Source organism: Ylistrum balloti, unplaced genomic scaffold (assembly GCF_031769215.1).
Source record: "Ylistrum balloti isolate Yb309-2 unplaced genomic scaffold, AGI_CSIRO_Ybal_v1 Utg370852, whole genome shotgun sequence".
Classification (NCBI taxonomy): Eukaryota; Metazoa; Mollusca; class Bivalvia; order Pectinida; family Pectinidae; genus Ylistrum; species Ylistrum balloti.
Genome location: NW_026782489.1, coordinates 251117 through 274408, shown reverse-complemented (window position 1 = coordinate 274408; position 23292 = coordinate 251117). Strand labels below are relative to the sequence as shown.

Sequence of the window (23292 nt, the reverse complement as noted above, 5' to 3'; positions counted from 1 at the left end):
TTATTTACTAAATTGTCTCCTCAGTTACATTGAAAGTGGTGATTAGGATCAATCAACATGAAGTATTATAAATCAGAACAAGAGGGACTTGGCACCTGCCTTTGTGTATTTATCAGCTCATTATAAATTGGATATTTGCCCTTCTTCTTTTTTTCTGTTGTTTTCTCTTAAATTTTATCACATGTTGTATTGATAGGTGAATTAACCATATGATATTATCAATAAACAAAGGCCATACACATACATCTAAGCAATATAAACTGTACAAAATGATGAACATTTGTCAACCATTTTCTTTCTCTGATCACAGATCAGCCCCAAATTGGACAATGCAAAACTAAGGGCCCAGGTGAATCTATCATACAAAATGACCTGTCCCATGAAAGAAATAGCTATAACAATTGTAACTGTCAAAAAACAATATTTCAGATCACAAGCACTAAAAATATGAAATGTCCTACCAGACCACTTCCATCACTTAAAACACACTCTGAATGACTTGATTCTAATCACTCATACACAGCTGGTAGAGGTCATAATGCAGATGTCAAGCATATAGCCCCAAGGTGTGCAAATGCATTTTATTGCAGCAAAACATCGCTAAGTAAGTAAAACATCAGCTGATTGGAAGTTTGCATAATCAAACACTTGGCGACCGACAGCTAAAGTGTAAACGACCGTCAATACATCGGTGTTTATTACCTTTGAAACTCATGAGCTCTTAATTCCATATCAAGCTTTTAACCAGCAACATTCTAATCTATGACTCAAAAAACAGTTTCCTGTCAACATTCCCGCGTTCAGTCCTCCATGTTTGTTCTCGAACTGATAGTCATGTGACCAAAATTAAGTTAAATGATTTTTGAGTTTTAAAGGGAGAATGGACATCAATATGTATAAAATAAATTACTATAAGTATCAATTATTTCCACTGATATCATTTGTGCTGCTGTCAATGACATTTTATTTCAGAATTCTTTGCAAATACAAATGAGATAAAACGTGATTTCGCGATATCTCAGAGGTAGCCATCGTAAACAGTAATGGCCGCTCGAAAAGTATAGGACTGTGATATTCTCAATTCGTGGTAAGTTTATTAAATCATATCAAATTTATTTATGCAGTAACACATGTTTTGTTCACCTGAATATGTCTATGATACTCATCAAAACATATGTAAAATATGCGTGTGTTTTTTGAAGGGTTAAATGCGTACCACTTTAGGACAAGTTTCAACACAATCTCACAATAAATTCTACATGTAGGCCTAATACAGTAACTGTTACGTTCCGAAGAATTCTAGATTTTGCTGATTTGAAAGTTTGAGTTACATATTTGTAAATTGGATATGTAATGTCGATGAACGACATGCAATTTGATACAAAATTAATAATGGTAATTCAGGAACATACTCTGTTTGTAAATTGCACAATGAGTGTGCCTTCAAACAGTAATGTGCACAATGAGTGTGCTTCAAACAGAAATGTGTACAAAAGTCAGTTAATTCCAATAAAAACGCGTGCAGTTATTATTCAGTCTAGGTAATTATGACAATGATAAAAAAAACGTTTGTTTAAATGTTTCTTCAAACTTTTACAGATCTCCAAATACTTATGATGGATCTGACATAGTGACATGTAAAACGATTTTTTGTTATTGTGTACGGACGAATATACACACCAGAGGCCATCATGTTGGTGGAACGATATCGCCCCATCCTCTACCTCCAGTACTTCCTCCTCCTGGTTGACCTGTTTATGAACTCATTTATTGAGTTGTTGCGATTTGAAAATGTCATCCTCCTTGTTATGTTTGTGTAAGTATAACTCATTGATAGGAAATGGAAATATCATTGGTCAGTAAAACTTTGATAATTGGATTTTATTCTTGAATCAAAATAAGTAGCAGTGAGGAATCTGTACTTTGTCCAAAACTGATAATTAAAAATTGAACCAGTGCTTGGTTGGAAGTTAGAAATACCTGTATTTCTTGATTAATACTGTCCAGCTATAGCTAGGGTACAGATTTTGTATTGATAATCTAAACATGGTATGTACATGAATTTTCTATTTGTTACAGGGTACAAGATGTATGTATCATCTTTGCAGTGATTGTAGTCTTCCTCCTTTTCTTCAACACATACATATTCCAGGCTGGCTTGGTCAACATTCTAATCAACAAATTCAAGATGGTGATTGGTGTTACATTCATCTACTTTGGTCTTAATGTCGGCCTACATGTTTGGGAAATGGTAAGTTTTCTATAATGGTGTATTTAAAGAGGTTAATGGTCTAGACCTACATGTGAAATGGTAAGTTGTAAATACAAGCACATACATGTAAAAGAGTAAGTATTGATGTAGATTATGGCCCTGTTGTAAAAACGAGTATGAGTGAAATAAGTCTGTATTGATATGCCTGCTGGCAATTGAAGTCAGATCAAGATATACTAGATCTGCAGTTTTGTGTGGGCTGATTACAGTGATGTTATATTTATTGACCACTCTAATAATTATAGCTGTGCTGATTACTAGATCTACATAGTTTTGTGTGATCTGACTGGTAAGGTTTGTTGTTTGATTGTAGCTGTATGAACTGACTAATGATGTACATTTTTCAGACCCTGCGATGGGACAGTCCCAATAGGTATATATGGGATACACCAGGATTTCTACCTATATTTGTGATACAGAGAGCAGGTAGGTACAGCAGTCTATGTAAACATCATAGTTCAGTTGGAATTACAATGTTATTTCTGTATTTGAATAAAAAATAATCAAAACTAATCAAAACAGGCAATTGTGATTTAAATACAGGTTCAAAGATATGATCAGTTTGGCATAGATATTTCTTAATTTGAACGCCAGACTTGCTTTCAATTTTTTTCGTAAAACATCATTTTTATGTTGTGAAAGTCTGGTTGATTAAAGTCTACGTCCACAAGTGCTTGGTTGTACTACTGACTGAAAATGATCTATACTCTAATATATATATATAGGTGCTGTGTTGTATTACTGACTGACAGTGGTTCATGTTCTTCAAGTGCTGTGCTGTACAAATGCCTCTCCATGGTTTATGTTCTACAGGTGCTGTGTTGTATTACTACTTCTATAAAAGAACAGCTTTGAAATTAGGAGATCCACGGTTTTATCAGGACTCAGTCTGGATCAGGAAGGAGTTTGAGAAGAGGAGATAATCCAAGTTGATGAAACAGTTGTCTGCCATTTTGTTTACCCTGTTGCCAGTGATAGTAAGAGTGATGAGTGTGTAAGGAAATGTGGTAGATATGCTAAAGAGTGTTTGAGGGTTACTCCCCTTTGTGGTGGCATGGCTGTTGCCACGTTGTACAAGTATGATTACAATGCCTGCTCTCATTAAGCTAATAACTGTTACCAATTTTGAGAAGAAGATCCCAATGATCCTTTCTCATTATATATATAGATATACTTGTTTATATATATATTATGCAACATACAGAGACAAAACACATCAGAAGTGATAACACAATACTCGTAACTACATGTATAGTTGTAGACATACAACAGTGTAGCCAAATGAAAGTATTGAAAATTCACTGAAAACCCTTACGTTCATACTCGGATTACAACACCCATCTCTACCCACATACAAAGATACACTGCCATACTGTCCAATAAGGAAGAGTGATAAAAATGTTAGTGAAGGTTTTAACTAGAGTTACAGCAGCTAGTGGGCGTGATTATTACTTTTTTCATTCAAGAATGTATTCTATTAGTCATTTGAATATACTATTTATCCAGCATTTTAGTGGCACAAATGTTGAAGTGACTTTGTAAAATACCATCCTGTTATCAAAATCCTTTCCTGGATTATTTTTAAGTGAGTCGCTGAATCAGAGAACATGACTAATTATCTTGTGTAGCTATCTCAAATATATGCATTAAGTCTAGTATCTCAGTAGAACTCAGATAATGATATTTCTCTTCAGTAAATTGTTGTAGATATTGACATGATTTCATCAAACTGTTTCCCTAGAAGGAATATTATTGTGTCCAAAAACCATGTTGCTTTCCATAAAGTCAGAACATAGAGAAAACCTCACCTTGGGCCACATGTTGGTCAGATGGGAAGGGCTAATCTTTTGTCTGTAGCTTTTGATGGAAATGTAATTACAAGCATTATGTTGTAATAGATTTGTCATTAATGGCTGATTTTCAAGTTCAGTGGTACCTTATAAGACCAGACTTTGATGGTACTGAAATAACTAGCAAGCAGTCTTCAGATTGATGCGAGCTTGTGACACTTTTATTGAACTTGTTTCAGAATCTTACATGCAGCCAAACAATGACCTGATAGAACTGAATGCATTTCCTTGAAGTTCTGATGTAAATCTATGGTTTCACTTTACTGTGAAATTGAAGTATCATGTTTAGCAAGGTTCCTTAGTGATAAGTGTTTATACTATAACAGACAAGTAAAGGTTGTGGAGATTAATAAAGGGTCCGTCCACCATGTCTTATTTCTGTAGTTCTAACAATATAACATGCCATATAAATGTTATAACAGTAAGAAACGTATGCACATTTGTTTGTAATGATTTTTTGTTTATAACTGTAGCCTTGTAATTTTGTCAATCATGAAATAATAAATATTTATTTTATATACACATATGAATATGAAAATAAATACATTTTTAAACAAGAAGTCATTCTTTGACTTTGTTTCAACCATATTCTGTATATATCTGAAGGTATCTCAGAGCTGTGAACTGTTACAATTTCATTGTAATTTAAAACGATAAAAAAGAAGTGAGAAAACAGTCTGTACAGGTTATAATAATCTTGTGTGTGGTTATCTCCAAAGATGCCAAAAAAAAACCCAAAAGAAAGATTCTTGTTGGTTTCCGTTTGTTCCCAAGCATAGTAATATCCATCAAGTTTCTTTAGAGATATTTGACTGAATAAACAATGACAGAGTAAGGTTTACCCAAAAAGAACTTGTCTATGGACGGGGTCATGTGACAAATCAGATGGATTATGTGACCAATAATCTTTCAAGAAACTGTTCCTGGTAGGACATCTCAACCCGAGTTTAGCTGGTCAGCACTAGACACAATCCCTGTCCATAGAACACACCCATATTTGATTATTTATGTTGCAGTAACAAATGTAAAGCTGAAGTGGAACCTTTTCATTGTGTCATTATCAATGTTCCATGAAATGTGCATTAAAATTGATGATGTCATCAATATGTGACGTGGTTATGTTACATAAAATGATGTCACTACCCCAATGTGAAGAGCACCATAGCACATAATGTTTTCTCTACCAAAATTAGAATGCACTTGTAAAGTATGTGAAAATATTAGTATCATCCCAGTACAACTTCTCTCTACAGATAAGGTTGTACTGATATTAATACTTGGCTTCTTTCCTTCTACACTTCCACTTCATTAGAATGTTGTCACCGCTACAACGTTGCAGCCACAGATGGGTAGACACCCCTAACTCTAATTCAGCTTCAGACCTTACCATGGAGGGTTTTAATATAGGTTCTTATGAAATTATTTTAAGTAAAAGTTTAGTCCTTTCCATGACTATAAACAAAGCAGAAACAATGATGAACTAGCATTAAAAACAACTCAAATTCTTTTAAGCAAATGTTTTATTTCTTAACAAGATGAGAAAAAAAGTTTTGTTAAAACTACATCAATGATATTGCATAAAAACAACTGTCCACCATTGATGTGGAATGACAAGATTGCAGCTGATATGATACTTTGGACTGCAGGTGTTTTATAAGACCAGCCCACTCCCCAGGTTAATGAATTAACAGATTGAACAGGACTGTACGTGTTTTGTTAACCTCTGATGATTGGGACTGGACCAGTCAATGGAAACACTTTAGACAGACACCAATACATGTAAACATTGGTGTGTGGCGTGGGTTTATCAATTGCACATCATTTTTATGAGTCTGTTGTACACATCTGTTGATGACAGTTATAACATTGCTAATATAGATATAACAGGAAAATAGATAATCAGTTTTCTATGGTTCAACAATAATTGTAAATGATTTCATAAATTTAGAATTTCACAAATTTAACGAAATCACAATTATAATAAAATATATATGACTTCAAAAACGGGACAACCAAACAGATTCACATATTACATATGGCAAAATGTAAAATACATGTACAGGATTTCAGTATCAAGTTTAATACCTAGGTATATCATCATACCATGACATTGGAATTCAGACATTACATAAGAAATGAAAAGTTTAGAGCATAAAAGTGCTGTATAAAGAAATATCAAACATAGAATATCTAAACTTAGGTCAAAGGTAAACACCTTAACTTTCTATAAAAAGTGACAACTCTAAGAGTTTTGAAAAACATATTGCAACATCATCACATCTTAATGTGGGCGCCATCACATGTGGTCTAGGTTAGAAAACTATTCAGGACACTATATATACTATATGTAAGGTATATATTAGTAACACGGGAATGTGGCAGTAGACTATATATAGTTGTTGTCCAGTGTCTTTTCCACTTATTTGATCTCTACAATGTAGCACTATTCAATTTCTACAGAGAGCACAAGTTATTCTTCATACATGAAAAATATTTTTCAAGGAGGGAATATTGATCTAGAGCTCTAGAGCTGTTGGTCAATTTGATACCTAGACCTGGAGCAATTTTATCTAGAGATTGGTCAATTGTACGTCTAGAACTAAAACAATTTGATTTCTAGTGCTATAGGACAATATGATTTCTAGAGCTGTAGGGCAATTTGAGGTCCAGTGCTATAGGACAGTTTGAGGTCTACAGCTATTGGACAATTTGATGCCAAGAACTAGGACAATTTGAGGTCTACAGCTATTAGACAATTTGATGCCAAGAACTAGGACAATTTGAGGTCTACAGCTTTTGGACAATTTGATGCCAAGAACTAGGACAATTTGAGGTCTACAGCTATTGGACAATTTGATGCCAAGAACTAGGACAATTTGAGGTCTACAGCTATTGGACAATTTGATGCCAAGAACTAGGACAATTTGTGGTCTACAGCTATTGGACAATTTGATGCCAAGAACTAGGACAATTTGTGGTCTACAGCTATTGGACAATTTGATGCCAAGAACTAGGACAATTTGAGGTCTAGAGCAACAAGTATCTAGTCAATCAAAGCCTTTTTTGATCAGCTACAAAATATATCCAATTATTATCATAAACATATCAAATATATCTTCAGTGAAGCATGTCCATTTCAGATTAAACAGATCTCAGGATAAACTTAAAAAAACAACTTTTCTTTTTAAAACATCAACAAGTTGTTAAGAATTATCGAAGTATTCATTTGACTTTAATGTGGAGGCTAATACTTTGAGAAGACAATCGTAAAAGCAGAAATATTGTATCTGTTTAGACACAGCAGCACTATAGATAGAAATAGACCATATATAGAGACATTAGGGAAGCTATAATGTTAATAGCCATACCACAGATAAAAGTAGAAAAGGTCTAAATGTACAGATATAACCATAGTAAAAGTAGGGATTGTATATACAGATATAGTCAATGGTTAATATAGGGATACTAAGGAATATATAGAGAGAGATTGTGAGAGCTGTACTAAGATGGCCCAACTAATAAGTTGGGTTACTGTGTTGGTAGAGATAAATCTACTCAGTATATATACCATTCTAAAGCAACAACCTTTCCAAAAGTAGGTTGTATTAATTGTCAAAGCTATTGTCACAGAAATGTTTTTAAATACATCAGAGAGCTTGTAAATACAGCCGTTGTCACAAGACAGTTTGTAAATACAGTCATTGTCACAAAGGAGCTTGTTAATACAGACGTTGTCACAAGAGAGCTTGTTAATACAGCCATTGTCACAAGAGAGCTTGTCAATTCAGTCAGTCAAAAGAGATCTTGTCAATACAGCCATTGTCACAAGAGAGCTTGTAAAACAGCCATTTCCACAAAAGAGCTTGTAAATTCAGACAGTCACAAGAGAGCTTGTAAAAACAGCCATTTCCACAAGAGAGCTTGTAAATTCAGACAGTCACAAGACAGCTTGTAAATAACAGCCATTGTCACAAGAGAGCTTGTAAAAACAGCCATTTCCACAAGAGAGCTTATAAATTCAGACAGTCACAAGACAGCTTGTAAATAACAGCAATTGTCACAAGAGAGCTTGTAAAAACAGCCATTTCCACAAGAGAGCTTGTAAATTCAGACAGTCACAAGACAGCTTGTAAATAACAGCCATTGTCACAAGAGAGCTTGTAAATACAGCCATTGTCACAAGAGAGCTTGTAAATACAGCCATTTCCAAAAGAGCTTGTAAATTCAGTCAGTCACAAGAGATTTTGTTAATACAGCCATTTCCACAAGACAGCTTGTAAAAACGGTCATTGTCACAACAGAGCTTTTAAAAACGGCCATTGTCACAAGAGAGCTTGTAAAAACAGCCATTGTCACAAGAGAGTTGGTCAATACTGTCTATGTCTCAAGTGAGTATTCAGTAAACAGACCCTGCCTAACTAGAATGAATCACTTGCCATAGTTTATCTTCTCTCGGCTTGGCTTTGAAAATATGACAGGTCATGGCTATTGATCTTGTTATCTTGATGGCTGACTTTCATATTCATTCCTTGGATGCAGTGTACTCCTTTCCAGTATGGTGTCTGGGAATTTAGATGGAAGAAAACTATCTAATGATTGCTACCATCAAGTCAAATTTGCATTTATTCAGTTCTCTACAACAATGTTACTGTGGCATTCATTGAAATGTTTCCACTTACAGTGAGTGCTTGTACAATGAGCTTCTGAACAGAAGCTGCCTTACCTAGGTCCATGTCACAAGAGTGCTTGTAATCAGAGTAAACAGATCCTAATTTTACAATCATTATCACAGGAGAGTTTGTTAATCTGAGTGAACATTTACAATGTGGTAGTAATGGTATAAAAGATAGGAAATGGTTAAAGGGTATATTTAAGGACAGGTCTACAGCACAGATAGAATTTTTTAGAGTAGAACCTTTATCATTTTCCTATAATAAGAAGGAATATCAAAAAGATGACAAAATTTCAACAATGACAACCCTTGTACCAAAATTATCAAAAAAAAAAAAAATAGATCAGACAGAAATGTCTTGCAGTTTCTTCTGAAGTAACTCCACAGAGACAGCTAGTCGGTCACAGAGGATAACACACAGCATTCTCACAACAAATAGCAAGTTCAGCTTTAGAGTTTTTCCAGTAAACATTTTTTCACTTCTTAAAAAATCAGTGTGTACTTCAGTGTATTGAACTTTACAATAAAGATGAATTACATCAGTGTTGACTTTCACAATTAAAATGATGAAACATTCACACTTGCTATTTGTTGAGGAAGCATACTCAGTAATGGACCTTTTCTCTGTAGAGATCTTCCAGCATGTCTTCAAACTTAACAGCTGGCTTCTTTGACCAGCGTTTACTGAACAAATGTCTCTCAACATTTGCCTGACGCTTCCCTTGATCCTTAGCTTCAAAAACGCGTTCTACTTCATCTAAAATTTCTGCTATTTCATTTTCTTCTTTATCCTGAACATGGTCACCAAAATGTCTCTTTAAAACATTGATGTGCTCATTTTTGTAGCCATGCTTTTGTCGGCTTGCTTGACCTTGACCTTGAACCTTGTCTGTACTTCTAAAATGATATGAATTCTGTTCCCTCAGCTCTGTTTCTATTTCTGAGATCAGTGTCGATAAGTCATCTGCTGATATGTCATTCTCGTTTACCATTTTGTTGAGGTTACGATGTTTCTTGTTGCGTAGTATATCGCTACGTTTTACAATGGTTTCCTCTTCATAAAGTGTCTTTTCTTCTCGTATGATCGCTAGCTGTTCCTTGTACTGTGGGTCATATGGACGGTGAGCGTTGCGTGGCTTCTTTTCCATATACATTCCATACAAAGTCATATTCATACTAAAACAAGAAATAAGAAGCTGGATAACACATGGTGAAGATACAGTAAAATTCCTGCTATCACTTTAGGTAACTACAGTGTGTTCAGGTTTGTAATCATTAATTGTTGAAATTATTGAATTGCAATTGCAACATAATGTATATTTTTTTTATACATTTCATATACCTTAATGTCTATATAATACATCACTTGGTGTAAATGTCTATTACAGGTTTTTCCTAACCTGTGTACAAAGCCCCACTATACACAGACATGTGGTGTAAATGTCTATTACAGGTTTTTCCTAACCTGTGTACAAAGCCCTACGATACACAGACATGTGGTGTAAATGTCTATTACAGGTTTTTCCTAACCTGTGTACAAAGCCCAACGATACAGACACTTGGTGTAAATATCTATTACAGACTTTCTCTTGCCTGTGTACAAAGCCCCACTATACACAGACACTTGGTGAAAATGTCTATTACAAATTTTTCCTAACCTGTGGACAAAGCCCGACTATACACAGACATGTGGTGAAAATGTCTATTACAGGTTTTTCCTAACCTGTGTACAAAGCCCTACGATACACAGACATGTGGTGTAAATGTCTATTACAGGTTTTTCCTAACCTGAGTACAAAGCCCCACTATACACAGACATTTGGTGTAAATATCTATTACAGACTTTCTCTTGCCTGTGTCCAAAGCCCCACTATACACAGACATGTGGTGTAAATGTCTATTACAGGTTTTTCCTTATCTGTGTTCAATGCCATGCAATATACAGACACTTGCTATAAATTACCTTCTATTTTTCCTTACCTGTGTATAAAGCCCTGATTATTACGGTTAGATCCATCATCATTATCACACACAGTGACAGTCCATTCCCCGGAGGCACCCTCACCCCAGAAGTGGACGGACATGAACGTGAAATCCATGCCCTGTTTACTGTTGTCCTTAGGTCTTCGATACATCATCTGTGACACAGTTCCCGCTGGAGAACTCACTCTGATTTCAATGTCACCACGACGGCTGTGGTCAAGATGTACGTACAGCATGACATGTTCCAAGAAATTGATTCGGCGGTTTGGATCACTCTGACAGTGAGAAGTTGGGACTTTCATCTCAACACAAAGGTTACTGTTTATCACCCTGTAAAAGTTTTAAAAAAGGGGTTGTTAAGTCACTGTAAATTATCATAATAGTCACCATCCACAGAAAGAGTAGGTCATGACACAACATGGAAAGTAGGTCATGATACAACAAGGAGAAAACTGTAAAACCAGCTCATTTTTTGTGTCAGTATTTCACAATATGGAAACTAGATCAAATTCAAGAAATTGTCACCTTCATGCAAATTAGGTCATATGAAACTTATAATCAAAATTGCAAGAAAGGTAATAATTCACAGTGAAATCAGGTCAGTTTATAATGTGGAAAGTAGGTCACAATCAAAAGAGTACATCCATAATCATAAGTAAGCCACCATAAGCATTATCATCTTTTATATGCAAAGTAGGTCACAGCTGACACAATTTCAAAATCAGAAAAAACAAATTTTTAATGTAATGATTAATTTCTGGTAACAATAAGGTTATTTGAGTAAGAACAAGAATAATATATATATATACAATTTTTTTCCCCAAACAGACTATACCTACCTACAACAAGACAGTGATAAACTGTAAAACCAGCTCATTTTTTGTGTCTTTCACAATATGGAAACTAGATCAAATGACCTTCATGCAAATTAGGTCATATGAAACTTATAATCCTACACTGTTGACAGGTCAGTTTATAATGTGGAAAGGGTCTGTGACATAAGTAAGCCACCATGCATTACATCTTTTATATGCAAAGTATACCTACCTTTTTAATGTAATGATTAATTTCTGGTAACAATAAGGTTATTTGAGTAAGAACAAGGATAATATATATATACAATTTTTTTCCTGTACAGACTATACCTACCTGTTGACAGTGATATGGAGGCTGTGACATCTGTACAGACTATACCTACCTGTTGACAGCGATACAGGGGCTGTGACATCTGTACAGACTATACCTACCTGTTGACAGTGATATGGAGGCTGTGACATCTGTACAGACTATACCTACCTGTTGACAGCGATACGGGGGCTGTGACATCTGTACAGACTATACCTACCTGTTGACAGTGATATGGAGGATGTGACATCTATACAGACTCTACCTATCTGTTGACAGCGATACGGGGGCTGTGACATCTGTACAGACTATACCTACCTGTTGACAGTGATATGGAGGCTGTGACATCTGTACAGACTATACCTACCTGTTGACAGCGATACGGGGGCTGTGACACACTCTCTCTTTGGGTACATTTCCCCACGTCTGGGCCACTGCTACCATGGTCGCAACATCCAGGACTCCAAATCCAAGTTCATGGTTGGTATGGTAACCACAGTCATTGACATGCCAGCCTGTCTCTTCTGGAACTGGGATGCGGGCTGTGACAGCAATGATGTGGAGGATGTCCCTCCATCCAAGATCAGGGCTACAAAAGAACATGGTAAAATTATCAGGTGTCAAAAGAAAACCTATAAAAACAAGAATTTCTGAACAGGTTATATAGGGCAACACCATATATATAATGTACAGGTTTTTATACACAGTTTTTAACTGTGAATTCTAAAGATTCAAATCAAATTTCCTCTCAGCAGAAAAGGAATTACACGACTACAGAGACTCTATTTTCCATCTTTCTGGCAAAATAGAGACCAGCTCAAATATTTACAAAGAATGTCCCATTCTCTCAGAGATATTTAAAACCAACTTTGGTTAATATACCTTCATCCAAACAGAGGAATGATTTCAAAGTGTTTCCTCTACATCCCATATAAAACCATGGCAATCTGTTCCATGAGGTGTCATACCCACTGTTTCTACAAAATTGAGTCCCTGTCACTTAAGATGCTTTAGACCAAATCTGGACCAAATCTGGACCAAATCTTGTCATTTCTTTAGAAGAAAGATATTAAAGAATTTGTTATACATATATATCCCTTATTGAGTCCCATCCCTTCCCTCATGTTCCAGGGGCTGAGACCAAGTGTTTACTGTGAAATCATAAACAATTTTTGTGGAGCTCGCTTTGTATCTAAAAAAAAGATTTCTGTTTCGTGAATACATATAGTTAAATAAATCTATTAACACTAATATTATCTGTTTGTGAACATATAAATTCATGACTTAAGAGTACCCTGGAAATCAGTGAAAAGAAATCTCCCACACCAATTCATGATTTTACAAATTTTGTCAAAATCAGGTGCAGCCTTCCAACATGGTGCCTCCTTCGGACAAGGTGCCTCCTTCGGACAAGGTGCATCCTTCGGACAAGGTGCATCCTTCGGACAAGGTGCATCCTTCGGAGAAGGTGTAAATTTGTTGGATGATTACAATTATTTCTATATTCACCTGTCTTACATATCATTACTGACCTTCAACATATAGCCATATATCTATTTCATATTAAGAGCGAATCATTAATGACTGTAAACTGAATTTATTCTTACTTAATCTTGGATGCTTAATTGTTCTTTTGACCTCCATACAAACAGTATGACCTTTATACTGACAGTATGACCTGTATACTGACAGTATGACCTTTATACTGACAGTATGACCTTTATACAAACAGTATGACCTTTATACTGACAGTAGGTTTTACTGATAATTCTTATTTGACCTCAGTACTTACTGTACTTATTTGATTGCTACACAGAAAGGAAACTTACTTGGCATCAAGAACCACAGCAAATACTCCAGCAGCCATAGGAGCAGCACTGGATGTTCCCTCAAAGCTCAGAGTGCATCCTCCATTAACATCCGTAGTTACCTGATGCAAAAGTTCATACTTTACAGGAAAAGTGGTATAAGTTATAGGAACAATGATTTGATTTATAGTGGTATGTTTTATAGGAACAGTGATATGTTTTATAGAAACAGTGGTATGTTTTATAGGAACAGTGATATGTTTTATAGAAACAGTGGTATGTTTTATAGGAACAGTGATATGTTTTATAGAAACAGTGGTATGTTTTATAGAAACAGTGATATGTTTTATAGGAACAGTGATATGTTTTATAGAAACAGTGATATGTTTTATAGAAACAGTGGTATGTTTTATAGGAACAGTGATATGTTTTATAGGAACAGTGGTATGTTTATAGGAGCAGTGTTATGTTTAACAGGCAACCTTTTTAATTTTGAAAGTTGGAAAAGGTGACCCCTGGAACTAACCATGACCAATGGCTACAAAAGTCTGATCAGATATTGCTGGTGTGAATCTCAACTAAACATACCGAGGGTTTCATGTGGCATCTTATACACAAACTTTTTGTGTCAAAACTTGTCAATGGTGACCTTTAAACTCGACTGTCAACCACTAAAATCAAAGTAACTGAAGTGTATAATGTGATGAAGTGATGCTATTGTATGAATATCCATTAAATCTGTTGAGGAATCATGAGATATCAAGTGCACAAAGATTTTATTTAGATAAAGGACAAAGGCTACTTATATGGTCAAAGTTAGTAACCTCTGGCAATACCTTTGACCTTTAGCCTTGATCATCTAATCTAAATAGGTGTAAATCTTGATGGTGCTATGCTATGGAGTAAATATCACCTAATTCTGTTGAGGCATTCACAAGATATCTTGTGCCCAAGGCTTTTTTATTTAGAAAATTGTCAAAGGTTACTTAAATGGTCAAATGTTTGTAACGTTTGACCTTTAGCCTTGATGTTATATTATGGAGTATATATGAAATGAATCTGTTGAGGGATTCATGTGTTTTTCATGGACAGCATGATTAAAACACTTCCTAAAAATACTTTGATGTTTGAGGTAAAAAGCAGCACAACTACCAAACAGAGGCGAAACTTTGTTTTGAAAGAACGAAGATGATAAAAAAATACTTAGATACAATTAATATTTGACTGATGTGCAGTAAATACAATGTGATCCTCTGTTTCTAGAGATAAGGTATTCTGTTCAAACATGTGACCATATTCACCTACCACACGTATTCGAGGTTTATTCTCTTTGCCGAATGTGTCACATGGTTCCCCACCACTGGGAACTGTTGCCATGGTGGAGCTGCAGATTTCCATAAAACATGGTCGCATTCCATTGTCATTGATACTGCCAATAGAGATGGTTTCCCTGGCGCCGACATAGCCGTCAGCTCCACAGCAGTCATCATTGATGCCACCATTGCCTGTGGCCCACACATACAGGGAACCCTTGCCATTACGACCCTGTCAGATAAAAGTATTGACGCATGAATCTTCACATCAATGTCCTGTCATCTATAGCATAATTCTTATAAAATAAGCAAAGTATTCAGATATTGTACCTTTTTTACTCCCAAAGCAAGTGCTGCCTTGGAGGCTAGACTAGGACCTTCCATTGTCATCCCATCATCACGCGGGCCCCAGGAAGCACTGTATATATCAACTTTTGAAATCATGTGGATAATTGCCTGGGCTTCTAGGGCATCAGTGACAATGCCATCCAGAATACGGACACCTGAAGTACAGAATAAATACATTTCATACCCAAGAAATTACATCCCACTAAAAATATAATAGAGCATGTATACAGAACGTTACACCACACCACATATATAACATGTTCTACCTAAAAACATCTTTTTATGGGACAGAATGGAAATTTCCCTTCCTTCATCTAGAAAATGTTTACTCCTACTAAAGTTTAATGTCAACTTCCGTGTAGAAAATTGTATAAACCCTTTGTATTTATTGTAAGTGCATGTTTTGTTAATACAGTACAGATATAACACAGATATAACACAGATTGACAGTACAGATATAACACAGTACAGATATAACACAGATATAACAGTACAGATATAACACAGATATAACACAGTACAGATATAACACAGATATAACACATATAACAGTTTACATACCACCAATTCTACTGTTATAGGCTATTCCTACAGAGCAGACACCATTATTGGCAGCTCCAGCAATTTCTCCTGCACACCGTGTACCATGGCTGTGAACAAACAGTAGCCAAGGAAGGTGAGAAAGTTAAACAATGTGAATAGCATCACTAATGTCAGTTTAACATGGCGATGGTGTACAATGCCAGATACAGCACCTTTAGGAGGACTTATAGTGATTTTTTAAACCAACCAAATTTACCACAAAAACTAGAGTAAGAAAATTTCTATAAGCCTTAACATTCTGGAGAAAAAATGTCATTTAACCTCAAGTTTATTCAGCTGTATTCACCTGGTTTTGTCTGTATAGATGTTAAAAACAAAGTCTTTCTGTTATAGTAATTCCAATATGAACTTATTTCCTAATGTAGAATCGTGAAAATAAATTGTCCATAATGAAAATTTACATCTGGGAAGACTACAGATTACATGTCAAGCTTTTAAACATGCAAGCTTTCTGTAAAATTTCTTTAAAAAAGGTTCAGGAGATTGTGAAAGTGTATGATAAATGTTTTATACAACAAATCAATCAGACAAATAAAGCTCACATCATATATATAAAAAGTTAATGAGACTTTGTCTCAGACAATCTCAAGATAAACCTTCACAAAAAGTACAGCTGCAGCAGCAGTGTTAAACATTTTCTTCACGAAAACAACATATGGAAAATCTCATCACATGCCAAACATGCATTAAATTTCCAAACTTCCTTCAATAAACCATCCACAAACAACAAACACCACGGTCATAGTTACCTGTGTGTCCAGCCTGGTTAGCATTTAAACAGAATAACAAGAGACAATGAATTTTACATCTTTAATATGAATGACAACAATAAACTATTGTTTTCTATAGATAATTGTCATGAAAAGTCTGTTTGTCTATCTATTCAAGCCTTTACTTAAATGGAAGCATATGCTCCAGATCTCTTTAAATAGGCCCATAATCCTACATATAGATAATTAATATTACTTACCTGTTGTCTGGGTTACTCAGGTCAGGTTTGGGATCATAATCATTGTCATTGAAATCTGCACTGATTGTGGGATCCTAAACAGAAATAAGAGCTCATTGTACATATCACTATTTTTCTGTCATAAATGATCTGACTGCTCTAATTATCTCTTTATTTTTTTCCATAATTAACTTCATCATCTTTGTCCACAATTAACTTCATCATCTTTGTCCACAATTAACTTCATCATCTTTGTCCACAATTAACTTCATCATCTTTTTCCATAATTAACTTCATCGTGTTTTTCCACAATTAACTTCATCATCTTTGTCCACAATTAACTTCATCATCTTTTTCCATAATTAACTTCATCGTGTTTTTCCACAATTAACTTCATCGTCTTTGTCCACACTTAACTTCATCATCTTTTAACATTGGTAACTCCCTATTCTTTTAACACAATTAGCTCCCTATTCTTTTAACACAATTAGCTCCCTATTCTTTTAACACAATTAGCTCCCTATTCTTTTAACACAATTAACTACTCTCACTTTTTTTGTTATAATTGACTTCCCCTTTTTTAGAAATAAAAAATCATCCATCATTATCCCCCATTTACTCTAAAGTATATAACAAAATGTCCCAGTTATCACAGAGGCAGACACACCATCTGTAGTATGTGTTTCAGTTTCTCCCTGTAATAAATCCCAGTTAACATAGGGACAGAAACACCTTCATACGACGCTAATGGCTTACGTAATTATCACGTAGATCAGGATGTTTGTGGTCAAGACCATCATCCAGGACAACTACCCGGATACCTTGACCAGTAAATTCTCCTCGCCAGGCTTTGTTCACACGAAGGTCTATTCCACATTTTCCTCCAGTCTGTCCCTCATTGGACTGAAAATGCAGAATCAACAAACAGTGAAATCAATGTAAAGATCGCGTGAAAAAACCCCATTACAGTCAAATCATTAATCATCCCACAATTAAGGGAAATAACTCCATTAAAATACTCACAATAAACCAGGAGTCACTGTAGTATTTGTCATTAAATTCCATGTTGTAGTCATCATGGCAGTTGGGATCAGGCATTCCTCGTGGAGAAAAGTGTTTAGGTTGGACACGATAAAACTCAGAAGGATCAATATTCCTTACTGGAAACTCCAGCTGTTTGTCATAAACAATCTCCCTTTTTACACGTTCCAACACTTGGAGCTGTGAAACTTCTCTCACCTAAAAGTTGTCAAAGAGAGATTAAAAGTTGAACATACTTCGTTGTACAGCTTATGAGAGGTACAAAATGAATGCTGTGCAAAGTGATACTACATATAATAAAAACACATACCCGTGGATCAGCCTTTAGTTTGGCAAGGTGAAGATCAGCACTGCGCTTGGATCGAATTTCAACTGCTGGATGTTTTAGAGAATACAATCCGATTTCATCCAGCTACAATTGTATCAAAACAGAAAATATATGTGATTTTAAGAACTGATATGAGTGTACAATAAAGCATTTGACAGATCATTACTTCTTACTTATCAGGATGGTACCAAATTCCACCTTTGATTAGATGGCCTTAAATGTTCTTTGGTCAGTGCCTTTAAACTGAAGGGTCTAACTTTCAACCAATCACAATCTTCTTTGATTCTGAACAACTTTGCTACATGTCATAGCTAAAACAGGTGTAAAATTGAATTTCATTAATAACAGTATGACCAGGAAATAAAACTGCATTTCTTTGAATCTTTCATGCAAGGCCATAATGAAAAATAATATCTATAACAAATAAATAATAGCAAGCCCCTCCCAGCCATATACAATGACCTACCTACATACCCCCCTCCCAGCCATACCTACCTACATACCCCCCTCCCAGCCATATACAATGACCTACCTACATACCCCCCTCCCAGCCATACCTACCTACATACCCCCCTCCCAGCCATATACAATGACCTACCTACATAACCCCCTCCCAGCCATACCTACCTACATACCCCCCTCCCAGCCATACCTACCTACATACCCCCCTCCCAGCCATACCTACCTACATACCCCCCTCCCAGCCATACCTACCTACATACCCCCCTTCCAGCCATACCTACCTACATACCCCCCTCCCAGCCATACCTACCTACATACCCCCCTCCCAGCCATATACAATGACCTACATACCCCCCTCCCAGCCATACCTACCTACATACCCCCCTCCCAGCCATACCTACCTACATACCCCCCTCCCAGCCATACCTACCTACATACCCCCCTCCCAGCCATATACAATGACCTACCTACATACCCCCCTCCCAGCCATATACAATGACCTACCTACATACCCCCCTCCCAGCCATATACAATGACCTACCTACATACCCCCCTCCCAGCCATATACAATGACCTACCTACACTTCCACACTAACATATGTTACCTACCTACATACCCCCCTCCCAGCCATATACAATGACCTACCTACACTTCCACACTAACATATGTTACCTACCTACATACCCCCCTCCCAGCCATATACAATGACCTACCTACACTTCCACACTAACATATGTTACCTACCTACATACCCCCCTCCCAGCCATATACAATGACCTACCTACACTTCCACACTAACATATGTTACCTACCTACATACCCCCCTCCCAGCCATATACAATGACCTACCTACACTTCCACACTAACATATGTTACCTACCTACATACCCCCCTCCCAGCCATATACAATGACCTACCTACACTTCCACACTAACATATGTTACCTACCTACATACCCCCCTCCCAGCCATATACAATGACCTACCTACACTTCCACACTAACATATGTTACCTACCTACATACCCCCCTCCCAGCCATATACAATGACCTACTTACACTTCCACACTAACATATGTTACCTACCTACATACCCCCCTCCCAGCCATATACAATGACCTACCTACACTTCCACACTAACATATGTTACCTACCTACATACCCCCCTCCCAGCCGTATACAATGACCTACTTACACTTCCACACTAACATATGTTACCTACCTACATACCCCCCCACCACCCGTATACAATGACCTACCTACACTTCCACACTAACATATGTTACCTACCTACATACCCCCCTCCCAGCCATATACAATGACCTACCTACACTTCCACACTAACATATGTTACCTACCTACATACCCCCCTCCCAGCCATATACAATGACCTACCTACACTTCCACACTAACATATGTTACCTACCTACATACCCCCCTCCCAGCCATATACAATGACCTACCTACACTTCCACACTAACATATGTTACCTACCTACATACCCCCCTCCCAGCCGTATACAATGACCTACTTACACTTCCACACTAACATATGTTACCTACCTACATACCCCCCCACCACCCGTATACAATGACCTACCTACACTTCCACACTAACATATGTTACCTACCTACATACCCCCCTCCCAGCCATATACAATGACCTACCTACACTTCCACACTAACATATGTTACCTACCTACATACCCCCCTCCCAGCCGTATACAATGACCTACTTACACTTCCACACTAACATATGTTACCTACCTACATACCCCCCCACCACCCGTATACAATGACCTACCTACACTTCCACACTAACATATGTTACCTACCTACATACCCCCCTCCCAGCCATATACAATGACCTACTTACACTTCCACACTAACATATGTTACCTACCTACATACCCCCCCCACCACCCGTATACAATGACCTACCTACACTTCCACACTAACATATGTTACCTACCTACATACCCCCCTCCCAGCCATATACAATGACCTACTTACACTTCCACACTAACATATGTTACCTACCTACATACCCCCCTCCCAGCCATATACAATGACCTACCTACACTTCCACACTAACATATGTTACCTACCTACATACCCCCCCACCACCCGTATACAATGACCTACCTACACTTCCACACTAACATATGTTACCTACCTACATACCCCCCTCCCAGCTGTATACAATGACCTACCTACACTTCCACACTAACATATGTTACCTACCTACATACCCCCCTCCCAGCTGTATACAATGACCTACCTACACTTCCACACTAACATATGTTACCTACCTACATACCCCCCTCCCAGCTGTATACAATGACCTACCTACACTTCCACACTAACATATGTTACCTACCTACATACCCCCCCACCACCCGTATACAATGACCTACCTACACTTCCACACTAACATATGTTACCTACCTACATACCCCCCCCCCCCTCCATCAATATACAATGACATACCTAAACCTTCAGTTCCACACTAACATATGTTACCTACCTACATACCCCCCACCACCCGTATACAATGACCTACCTACACCTACAATTCAACACTAACATATGTTACCTACCTACATCCCCCCTCCATCAATAAACAATGACATATCTACATGTATAGTTCTACACCAACATATGTTACCTACCTAAATTGTCCCCCCACCCCCAATAATATACAATGACATACCTACACATACAATTCGACACTAACATATGTTACCTACCTAAATACCCCCCCCCCCCCACACACCATCAATTTACAATGACCTACCTATACTGATTTTTGTTCCCCAATAACACATTTCACCTCCCTAAGTAGTCCCTCCCCTACCAATATATTATGACCTCCCCTCCAGTACTCCCTACATAGTCCCTCCCCTACCAATATATTATGACCTCCAGTAACACACAGACATTGCCTACCTTATGCTCCTGTTCCAGTAGGAAGCCATGGTCCCTGGCCACAGCCTCTAGATCCTTCCTATCTACCTGTATGATAAACTGGTTAAGATGTTCGCCAGTCACTGGTCTGTCATCTGCGGTCAGTGGGTGAGCAGTCAGCAGACATAGGACCAGGCAGCTGACCACCACCCTCATCATCAGCATTCTACAACAATCATGAACAATTTCTCCTTGTACTGAACACTTATAAAACACAACAATGTTACGATCTAATGACGTACATGCTTATTAACTCTACGTCAACAAGCAGAAAGAGTTAGATGTCCACCTATAACAGGTGGGTGACCAGAAGACAAGATCATATAGATATCAATATGTTACCAGTAGTATCACTGAAAATCCCCTGATCAAGTAAGTGTCTCCAGCTCCTGTTCTGTCAAGCATGTCTGTATCACAATCATATCCGACCAACTGAAGCATACCCTGAAATTTCACTTGAGGCAAATGTTCTACACACGTTTAAATCACACTACCATGTACTTCCACTATCTATATGTAAGCAAGAATCATCAATATGCATTGACAGTAAACTATCAGAAGGAAGTAAGACATTGTAGGCCATAAAAACTGGTCAGTAAAACTCTCTTTAGACAGTGTGAGTCAATTTATATTTGATAACAACCTTCTTGTTGGTAAAACACCTATAGAAAATTTGTGAATTTTTAGCGATAACATCCTTTTTGGTAAAACTCCTATAGAAGGTGTGCATCAATTTTTAATTGATAAAAACATCCTTTTTGGTAAAATCTCTATGGAAGGTGTTTCAATTTTTAACTGATAATGTCTTTGTTGGTAAAACTCCTATAGAAGGTTTGTGAATTTTTAATGATAACATCCTTTTTGGTAAACCCCTACAGAATGTGTGGGTCAGTATTTAACTGATAACAACATCCTGGATGGTTAAACTCCTTCTGAAGGTGTACACCAATTTTCTGATTCTGCTGACTTATCAAAATGACTGGTCATGATCTGCCTGCTGATTCACATGTATATATATCTCTTGTATATCTACAATACAGCACCTGCGTAACAGAAAATGTGCAATACCAGTATTATATTACAGGTAATTGAACTGAAATATTAATGGCCTATGGGATGTATACAAAAATTACTTTTCAGTAAATATTTTACGATTAATTAATATATCATATGATGATCATATGATATGATATTGGATTATGCCTTACAGATATATTATAAAAAATTACAATTTTATTTCAAGTTAAACATTGAATGGATGAATTTCTGCCTGTATATCAGAACAGGAGGTTTAATAGTCTCATGGACATCAGAATAGCATCTTAGCATTTTCCTTTTGGGACACCTCCTTAATTTTCCTTCCTATTTTTTGGGACACCTCCTTAATTTTCCTTCCTACTTTTTGGGACACCTCCCTAATTTTCCTTCCTATTTTTCGGGACACTTCCCTAATTTTTCTTCCTACTTTTTGGGACACTTCCCTAATTTTCCTTCCTATTTTTTGGGACAATCTCTCTTATTTTTCTTCCTATTTTTGGAACACCTCCTTCACTTTTCTTCCTATATTTTAACA

At 36.8% G+C, this 23292-nt stretch overlaps 3 protein-coding genes across 4 annotated transcripts in view; 1 reads left to right on the top strand and 2 right to left on the bottom strand.

Moving 5' to 3' along the window:
• The window catches only part of LOC132559074 (gamma-tubulin complex component 2-like), a 35396-nt gene extending 34603 nt beyond the window's left edge, over positions 1 to 793 (bottom strand). For both annotated transcript variants that reach the window (XM_060223682.1, XM_060223683.1), the window contains exon 1: positions 703 to 793. The gene's annotated coding sequence lies outside the window, so the exon portion shown is untranslated. The remainder of the gene's footprint in view (positions 1 to 702) is intronic.
• A 238-nt stretch (positions 794 to 1031) lies between these two features.
• LOC132559081 (transmembrane protein 138-like) lies at positions 1032 to 4633 on the top strand. Its single transcript, XM_060223691.1, has 5 exons — positions 1032 to 1087; positions 1600 to 1816; positions 2080 to 2251; positions 2620 to 2698; positions 3086 to 4633. The coding sequence occupies exons 2-5, from the start codon at positions 1692 to 1694 to the stop codon at positions 3193 to 3195; spliced, it is 486 nt and encodes a 161-aa protein (XP_060079674.1). The 5' UTR covers positions 1032 to 1087; positions 1600 to 1691; the 3' UTR covers positions 3196 to 4633.
• A 3584-nt stretch (positions 4634 to 8217) lies between these two features.
• LOC132559082 (PC3-like endoprotease variant B) lies at positions 8218 to 21884 on the bottom strand. Its single transcript, XM_060223692.1, has 12 exons — positions 21702 to 21884; positions 18275 to 18376; positions 17947 to 18162; positions 17680 to 17826; positions 16945 to 17018; positions 15933 to 16021; positions 15354 to 15526; positions 15016 to 15255; positions 13732 to 13832; positions 12270 to 12491; positions 10775 to 11107; positions 8218 to 9970 (listed from the first exon to the last, which is right to left on the bottom strand). The coding sequence occupies exons 1-12, from the start codon at positions 21882 to 21884 to the stop codon at positions 9400 to 9402; spliced, it is 2451 nt and encodes an 816-aa protein (XP_060079675.1). The 3' UTR covers positions 8218 to 9399.
• Positions 21885 to 23292: the final 1408 nt, after the last annotated feature.

Excerpts from the sequence above, each read along its gene's own strand:
- LOC132559082 (XM_060223692.1), bottom strand. The coding sequence starts at position 21,884 with ATGCTGATGATGAGGGTGGTGGTCAGCTGCCTGGTCCTATGTCTGCTG. Across the intron at positions 18,377-21,701 it reads TACTGGAACAGGAGCATAAG|CTGGATGAAATCGGATTGTA; the intron begins GTAGGCAATGTC and ends ATACAATTGTAG. Across the intron at positions 15,527-15,932 it reads CTATAACAGTAGAATTGGTG|GTGTCCGTATTCTGGATGGC; the intron begins GTATGTAAACTG and ends TCTGTACTTCAG.
- LOC132559081 (XM_060223691.1), top strand. The coding sequence starts at position 1,692 with ATGTTGGTGGAACGATATCGCCCCATCCTCTACCTCCAGTACTTCCTC. Across the intron at positions 1,817-2,079 it reads ATCCTCCTTGTTATGTTTGT|GGTACAAGATGTATGTATCA; the intron begins GTAAGTATAACT and ends TATTTGTTACAG. Across the intron at positions 2,252-2,619 it reads GCCTACATGTTTGGGAAATG|ACCCTGCGATGGGACAGTCC; the intron begins GTAAGTTTTCTA and ends TACATTTTTCAG.